The sequence below is a fragment of the Curcuma longa genome, chromosome 19 (genome assembly GCF_044706935.1).
Source record: "Curcuma longa cultivar G26 ecotype Majalengka, Jawa Barat chromosome 19, ITB_CL_G26_1.1, whole genome shotgun sequence".
Lineage (NCBI taxonomy): Eukaryota > Viridiplantae > Streptophyta > Magnoliopsida > Zingiberales > Zingiberaceae > Curcuma > Curcuma longa.
The window spans coordinates 626,898-635,963 of NC_133879.1; the positions used below are offsets into that span (position 1 = coordinate 626,898).

At 39.0% G+C, this 9,066-nt stretch overlaps 1 protein-coding gene across 1 annotated transcript; it reads right to left on the reverse strand.

Moving 5' to 3' along the window:
• Nucleotides 1–870: 870 nt before the first annotated feature.
• LOC141812701 (mitogen-activated protein kinase 4-like) lies at nt 871–8,590 on the reverse strand. Its single transcript, XM_074700712.1, has 3 exons — nt 8,162–8,590; nt 7,429–8,084; nt 871–1,060 (listed from the first exon to the last, which is right to left on the reverse strand). Exons 1-3 carry the CDS (start codon nt 8,588–8,590, stop codon nt 871–873), a joined length of 1,275 nt encoding a protein of 424 aa, XP_074556813.1.
• Between the last annotated feature and the right edge of the window lie 476 nt (nt 8,591–9,066).

A 9,066-nucleotide genomic window follows, 5' to 3' on the forward strand; every position in this document is an offset into this window, starting at 1 on the left:
TGATTGTCAAACCTGTAGGATTTATATAGAGGCGGCAGAAGCGGCATCCTCGATGTTAAAACCGATGGAATCAAAATATCTCCACAATGGTATGGTATTGTCCACTTTGGGCCTAAGCCTTCATGGTTTTATTCTTGGGCTCTCCCCAAAATGTCTCATACCAATGGAGATACTTTTCATCCTTTTAACCCCATGATCTTTTCCACGTACTTTAGATGTGGGACTATGTTTGCACCCTTGCAACCCAACAATCCCCCCCTCAAACAAAGGACCACAGACCCCCCTCAACGTCGTTTTTAATGTCTGAATTCTCGACCCACTGGGACTTTTTGCCCCTCGGTCCATCCGACCTACTAGGACTTCCCACCTAGCCGCAGTTAGGACTTTTTATCCCTCGGTCCACCCGACCTACTAGGACTTTTCACCTAGTCGCAACTAGGACTTTTTGCCCCTCGGTCCACCCGACCTACTAGGACTTCTCACCTGGTGTCTGGTCCTCTTGATTCAGATACGGGAGCACCCACTTCCTTTAATTTAAGGTTCAAACCACATAGTTAGATCTGGATCATGGCTCATCCGGTGGTTAGTCCGGTGAAGAGCGGTCTTGCTCTGATACCACTTGTTAAAATCGATGGAATCAAAATATCTCCATAATGGTATGATATTGTCCACTTTGGGCCTAAGCTCTCATGACTTTGTTCTTGGACTCTCCCCAAAAGGCCTCATACCAATAGAGATATTTTCCATCCTTTTAACCTCATGATCTTTTCCATGTACTTTAGATGTGGGACTATGTTTGCACCCTTGCAACCCAACACTCGGATCTCTTTGTTTACCATTGGTTGTGGAGGCGAGATCATTGGATAAACCTTATGACAGATTCCGAACATCTGATGGTTTAGCAACGTAAGTTATCTTCCTTTGAGGGCTAGGATCGTGCGGGACCAGGTAAGAGTACTTGATCTCTATCCTAATCCTTGCAGATAAGTTGCGGAGCTTGACGAAAAGGTCAGTGTGATGATCCATTGACATCTGTCCAGCTACTTGAGGTCGATAATGGTTGATTTATATGTGTGGTCGGGCTATGTAGGTATACCGTAATCTTAGATGGGTTGATGAGTTGAGCTACATAGCTCAGGGAAGTGACCTGCCAAGCTCTCGGCACATATCTGTTCATGAAATCTAGCGCTGGTTAAGCTCTTAATATGAATTATAGAGCTGTATGGAACGGCTGGCTAAACTTATGGTGTGATACTGGGATCAGGTCCCCAGGTCTATTCCGAGGTAAGGACTAGTTCATGAGGTTGGTATGTAATATCAGGACCAAGTCATGAGGTCAGTATATGATACCGGAACCCAGTCATGAGGTCGGTGTGTGATACCGGGACTAAGTCATGAGGTCGGTATGTGATACCGGGACCAAGTTATGAGGTCGGTATATGATACCGGGACCTGTAAGGACCTTGTGAAGCTAGAAGGGGGGGTTGAATGGCTTCTCTCGAACTTTTGTCGATGAAGGAAAGACACTCTACACTCCCTCACAACTCTACAATGCTACAAGAGTATTTTACTTGGTATCCGCCTCCTTGAGGTGACTAATCCAAGGATCTTCACTCAGCCACTCTTCTACTATTCCTCTCCTTCTCGGTTAAAACACCGAAGGCGGAGAAACCTTCTTACACTAAGTTACACAAATCAAGTACAAAAATGAAGAAGAAGAGAAGAGATGATTACAATATAAAGAGCTTCTTCTTCTTCGCAAGATTGCTCCAAGCTTTAGGGTTGAACACCAGGTGGTTGCTTGATGACTAAAGCACAAGAGCTTGGAGTTTGAATGAGGGTCAGTGCCTCTTCCACGAAGTGCACTCACCTCTTATACCAGTTCAGTTTTTAAGTCACCAGTCGACTGGATTTACCACTTCAGTCGTCTGGTATGGTCAAACTTGGAAAACAGCTACTGAACTGCTGAAATCACGCTTGATTTCTGTCAGAATTCAATATCCAATCGACTGAATTTCACCCTCAGTCGACTTATTTTGACCTCAGTCGATTGATGTGAATGATCAGTCGAGTCATTCTGGCTTCTAGTCGCTTCTTAGTTGCCTCAGTCGACTGGCCTTAAAAGTCAGTCGACTGAGCTTAAAAATGACTCGACTGGCCGAAAAATAGTCGACTGAAACTGCGTATCAGGCGTAATAACTTGGTGTCAGTCGACTGAACTTACCCTTCAGTCGATTGGAATCAGTGAAAGATGGCTGAAATGAAATCTTACCGAGTTCTTTCCTCGCTTGATCAAGACTCTGATCGTCGACCTTCTTGATCTTCATTTATCTTACCTCGTAAGGGTTTTCCCGTACTAAGAGCTCGCTCCCCGACCCTCTTGGACTTTTCTTTTGCCTTGCCTCCGGTCTTCTCACCCACAAGGACTTTCCATGCCAAGACTCCCTCTTGGACTTTCCATGCCAAGACTCCCTCTTGGACTTTCCACACCAAGATTCCCTCTTGGACTTTCCTTTTGCCTTGCCTCTGGTCTTCTCACCCGCAAGGACTTCCTCATACCAAGACTCCCTCTTGGACTTTTCCTCCACTTGCCTTACCTCGTAAGGACTTTCCTGCACATTTAATGCACATGTTAGATATCTCATCTTGTGCTCTAAGGTTTATTGGTGTCAAACATCAAAACATAACTTATGGGCATGATTGCAACAATAAGACCAAGTCATGAGGTCATCCTGATGTTGCGGTGATCATAGGGATCAAGTCATATAAGCTGAGGTTAGGAAGAGCTCAGTCCGTGCCATAGGTCCCGTGCTGACCTCATAGCGAGGTCGGCAAGTGTTGTTTTTGTTCTGCTGGGGTTACTATAAAAGATCGCGTTCTTATATAGAGATGAGGAAGAGGTCGGCTTAGATATTGTGACAAGTGCCGACCTTGTAACGAGGTCGACTGCCAAGGTTGGGTCCTCTTGAAGAATCGTATTAGATAGCCTGATACTACGAGGAGCTTATATATCCTGAGTAACGAGGCGCGTGCCAACCTTCTGGCGAGATCGACGATTTATTTGGGGCGAGGGTGTTAAAAAAGGTCGAGGCTTTTCGCATGAGTTTCTGACCTATCTTTCCCTTCTCCCCTTTTTTCCAATTGTTCGAGCCTTGATAAGCGTGTGTGCATATCCTCCGGTATTTTGCTAGGACCACGGTATGAGGTCGGAGTGCTAGGAAGGCTTTGGTTATGGTGCCTTATTATTCTCCTAGAAAGGTCCGCCCCTTTTTGAGGTCCCGTCCTAAGAGAGAGTTCGGGACCTCCCAGGGGGGGCATTTCCTCAGCTTTCCCATATCCCTTCTCTTTTCCACGTCATCGCTACGAATTCTCGCCGGATCAGTATAAAGGGCAGCCCGGTGCACGAAGCTCCCGCCATGCGGGGTCCGGGGAAAGGATCCATTGTACGCAGCCTTACCTTGCCTTTGGCAAGAGGCTGTTTCCAGGATTTGAACCCGTGACCTCTAGGTCACATGGCAGCAACCTTACCCGTGACCTCTATGTATTGTTAAAACTATCGCTTGTGATAGTTTTAGGATATAGATGAATATGTAAACAGGGAAGTGGGATAAATAGGAAGGAGTATGTTAAAATTCCATCGCTAATTTTAGTAATGGAAGTTTAAAATTTAGTCACTAAAATTAGTCACGAAATTTTAATTCTATCGCTAATTTTAGCGATGGATATTTAGCGACAAAATTTTAATTTCATCGCTAAATGATGTCAACGATCAAAAATTCAGCGACGAGAAAATTTCATCGCTAATCGGTCAACTGTGATCCACTTGGACTTTTTCACTGTCAAGTATGTTAAAATCGATGGAATCAATATATCTCCATAATGATATGATATTATCCACTTTAAGCCTACACCCTCTTGGTTTTATTTTTGGACTTTACCCAAAAGGTCTCATACCAATGGAGATATCTTTCATCTTATAAACTCATGATCTTCTTCATGTATTTTAAATGTAGGACTTTGATTATAATCCCAACAATTCTCCCCTCAAACGAAAGACCACCATACACCAATCGAGGTCAGATTGACGTTTGATCTTGTGACCCACTAGACCTTCTTGCCTCGTTATCCGATCCTCTTGATCCATCAAGACTGCTTAGTATCTGGTTCAATTGACTTACTAGGACTTACCTGTCTCGAGTGTTTATCATGGATTTCACTGGGAGCCCCCTACCATTATCCTCATGGTCCAGATCTCCCCTACATTTTTCATTTTTCTTGAAAGTTCCCATATGGTTTCACATAGATCGTGACTTTGATACTAATTGTTAGAATTGATTGAATCAATATATATATCTCCACAATGATATGATATTCTTCACTTTCGGTCTAAGCCCTCATGATTTTATTTTTAGCCTTTACCCAAAGGTCTTATATCAATAAAGATATCTTTCGTCTTATAAATTTATGATCTTCTCTATATATTTTCAATGTAGGATTTTGATTGTAATCCTAACAAAGTATTTAATCGTCCTTGACCTGTTTGACGTCCAACAAATATATTGATCAAATATTGAAATCCAATTCAAAACAACTCGAGCTTAGTCAACCTCGATCAGAAATGGATTACACTAATATTTTTTTTTCATATTTGATAATATATTTAAATTAGGTTAACTTATTAATCCATTATCTTTTATCTCATTTTTTTTCATGTCAAAACATAAATAAAGATTTCCTAATTTGAATCCTCCGTGCTTCACTATTTTAATCAACTAAAACTTCCAATTGTGCTTGTGAGTAGCTTATTATATGTGTTTCCATTTGACTATATCTACCTTTTGCAAACCGAAGAATACTTCCTCTAGCCTATATAAGAGACTAAGATTTCTAGTTTTACCACCCATAACTTATGCCTCTCTCTCTCTCTCGCACTATATATTTCTATATATTTTGATCTTTTTCACTCAAATTCAATTTTTCTAACCTCCCTAAGACCTAACGATGTTTCACCTAATCCTTTTCGATCATCATAAAACATCGGTAATGATTTCTAAATTCTAAAATATTTAATTTCCTTCATCCTTTCTCTGTAACCTAGGTTTTTCTATATTTTATTTGATCTTGTACATGACCTTAACATGTGTTTGCATTCATGCTTAAATCATAGATGGTATCATTAATTTGCATTTATTTTTAATTATAACAAAAACCTTTAGCTTTTCAATTCACGCATTATTGGACCTAAACACAAATAATATCGAGTCCTTGAGGATTCTGAAGCTGGATCCTTACTCTCTGATTCTCAATTCCAACAGACTAATTGGAGAAATATTTTGAAGACGATATATTTAAAATAGTCAATGCATTCTATTTTAATCATCATTTCTTCACCTTTTTTTTTCACATGTGATAGAGATCACATATATATTATCAAAACTCATATACAAGTACTCATTATATCAATATTAACTTATGCAAGGAGTTCTATAAAACTTGTAATCCACCTATGTCAAGAATGTGTACACTACTCACATTGTTTAATTGTAGGGACATTCAATCATCTTCATCTATATATTCTCTAGCAATTCTTAGAAGTGCACGGAATGTCGTCAAGTAATAAAAAGATATCGAACCACAGGGACTGTGTATTAGCTATAGTGATGTCACTAATATAGTTATCTAGACTCAGAGTGAAATGGTTGAGTTGAGAATTGGTGTTGTATGTGACAGAAAAAGAGAGATTGGCTTGGGGTTTATGGATAAGATGGATAAGTTTAGGATTTCGGTTTCACATCCATGCTAGGTGAAGTCCCTAATTCATGTTCATTCCTTAACTCTCAATGTTTACCACCTTGTAGAGATTCTAACCAAAATACCAACTCTACCTCGTCAGGCTTTGTTGGCAATTGACCTTGAAGCCCTATGTTGTGACCCTCTAGTAAAGGTGATTCTAGATAGCCCGGTTCAAGGTCTACCTGCTGTCACCCAGGGGCCCCGGAAATACTACTAGAATCCTACCCTCTGTCACAGGGTATCTTGTTAAGGACCTTGTCCTAGTGGCCATCAACCATTAGATATCCCTTATGGTTACATTGTAATAGTTATAAACTGTTGTTATAACTACACTAATAATTACAAAATCATTATTATTATAAAATTATAATTGTTACAATTTTATTTAACGAGGGATTGTAGCGGAGAATTGTTTTAACTAATTTTAGTGTAGCTGTTGTGAATCAATAATCATTGATTTAATTCCGAGGAAGATTTTACAGTCAGACTCAACAATTGATCTCAATCCAATTGATCGAGTCGATTTTCAGTCAAAATTCTAAAAGTGAAGAGAGATTTATTAGTGAAAGGTTTTTAGATGAGGTAGGAAAATGAACCATCATGTATTTTTTTAAAAAAAAAAGAAATTATTTTCCTTTGAAAAAACTTAAGACCAAACATTTCTATCAAAATATTTTTCATTGATCATATTTGTATTTGCCTCTACCCATTGAAAAAATATAAAGGTTCAATGATAAATATATATAAAAAATTCTATCAAACAAACAAAGTCTAAATCAATAATTAAGTTTGAGTTCAACTATTTAAATCGACTACAATTGATCTTTCAAAAAAAAAAGAAAGGTTGAATGCAAATGATATTTTCACATAGTAACCATAACTCTATATCGATACATTTAGAGTATTTTTTTTTATTTTATTCTTTCTTCTCTTATGAAAAATAAATTTCTAAAGCTATTTAAAGTTGGTATTTAATCAAAATGTTATTTTATGATGATAATAATAACAATCTTCATCAATATTTTGTATAAAATGGATCTACAACACAAACCTCGATGTTTATAAACTAATTTTAAAAAATTTCCTTTGGTAATACTAAGGATGTACCACATAGATAAAAGACATCCTTTATCGAAAATGTATCATGCATGGAGTAGTGTTAGTTTTCCTCGATGAAAGACCATTTACAGTATTTGTTTTAATATTATTATAGTTAATATAAAAAATAATTAGAATTTACATATAAAAATGGATTTTTGTGAACTAAATATAAAATATAATTAATGGTAAATCTTATCTAATGAAATAATTTTTTATATATATAGTTATAAACAAATTTGATTTAGTAATAAACAAATTTGACTAGTAATACTAATTATCTAAATATTAGTTAGAGGTTCAAATTTTTATATAGTTAACACAAATTGTATGCAAGAATAATCATCAAATATCAATTTACCAACAACAAAATAGCTCTGAAATCACTCAACATATATAAAACAATCACAATCAGAGCATCAAAATTTAGATTTTAGTTTTTCAAAAAGGAAAAACAGAATTTACAGTTGCATGATTGAGAACCATTTACAATTGTTCATGAACAAACTTCTCCTGGGCGATAACAGATCAGATCAGAGCGTCTCCTCCGCTATCATCTCTCTGATCATGTCTTCCCCGAGATCATCATCGAAACCAAGATCGATGGGGCCATCGGCAGCGGGGTCGACCAGAGGGTCATACCACTGAGCCATGTAAGGGTGCTCTAATGCCTCCGTGACAGTGATTCTCTTTGCTGGATTAAAAACCAGCAACTTCTTCAGCAAGTCGAGGGCTAGCGGATTCGCATCGGGGAATATACTGGCGAAAGGAATGCCTGGACTATCCGGCAGTGACTCGATGTAATCGCGAATTAACTGACTACTGACGAAGTCGAAATCAGCAGCATCATCATCATGGTTAACGCCGAGAGTGTTGAGAATGAGCTCGAGCTGGTGGGCACAGTCAGTGCCAGGAAAGAGAGGTTTGCGCCCGAGTATCCCAGCGAAGATGCATCCGACAGACCACATATCAATGGCGGCGTCGTAGCTATCATTGCAAACGAGCAACTCCGGCGCTCGATACCAACGCGTAACGACGTACTTGTTCATTCCTTCACCACTCGGACTTTTAGTGCGAGCCAGTCCGAAGTCGCCGATCTTCAGTTTACAATCACTGTTGACCAGAAGGTTCCCTGGCTTCAAGTCCCTGTGAATTACGTTTGCTGAGTGAAGATATTTCAGTCCTCGAAGCAACTGTGCGCACAAATTAAATAAAATTAATTGCATGTTAATTAAGCAACAAAAAGTTCATAGTTTATGAAAATTCATACCTGAAACATGAAGCATTGACAATGCTCATCGGAAAGTGGCTGGGATGATTTGATGATTTGATCCAAATCAGTATCCATGAGCTCGAAGACAAGATAGACGTCCGTGAATGATTTCTTGGTGGAAGGCAACATGATCTCCTTCAGCTCAATGATGTTGTCGTGCTTAATTTTTCTCAAAAGCTTGATCTCCCGAAGAGTCCTCAGCGCATCGATGCGATCTCCAAAGACATTCCTTATCTTTTTAATGGCGACTTTCTCACTTGTTTCGCGGTTGATGGAGGAGCACACGACGCCATAAGCGCCCTTTCCGAGGAGCTTCATAGGCAAATATTTGGCATCGATCTCGAAAACTGTCTTTGATATAGTGTAAGAGCACTTTTCTGTGTTCCCGAAATCGGCTGGAGGATTCGCTAGAAATAGAATACCCATGGCGGCCTGAAAATCCAATTAATATTTACCAGATCATTAATTAATATTTGTCACAGAAAGGCAGAGATCGATCGATCGATCGATATACAAATCTTGATCATATCTTGATAGACAAGCTAGCTAGGTTTTTTGTCAAGCGTTCTCTATACGCATACATGCATATATATCTTAGTTAATTAGTCTTCAAGAAAACAAAACCAAGAAATAACAGAACAAGAATATGCATGTGAAGATCCAAGAATAGAATTCCCAGGATCTCTTTTGACATATGCGTTTGCAAAGAATCCTTCAAAGATCAAGATCGTCGAAGTTAACGGAACAAGAAGCGTGTTCGATGATGGGTAGGATTCACGAATAAGAATAGACGCTCAAATCGCATGCTTCTTTAACTATTAACGCACGCGCATTATCTGTCTAATGGCAAGGCGGCGGATAGTTGACTTACTGCTAGCTTGCTGGTTACGGCGGCGGCGAGT

Bases quoted from the DNA above. Each gene is read 5' to 3' on its own strand.
- LOC141812701 (XM_074700712.1), bottom strand. From the start codon at position 8,590: ATGGGTATTCTATTTCTAGCGAATCCTCCAGCCGATTTCGGGAACACA. The intron at 8,085-8,161 runs GTATGAATTTTC...TTGTGCGCACAG, and splicing joins GTCAATGCTTCATGTTTCAG to TTGCTTCGAGGACTGAAATA. The intron at 1,061-7,428 runs CTGATCTGATCT...CATATAAATCAA, and splicing joins ATGATAGCGGAGGAGACGCT to CCATTATCGACCTCAAGTAG.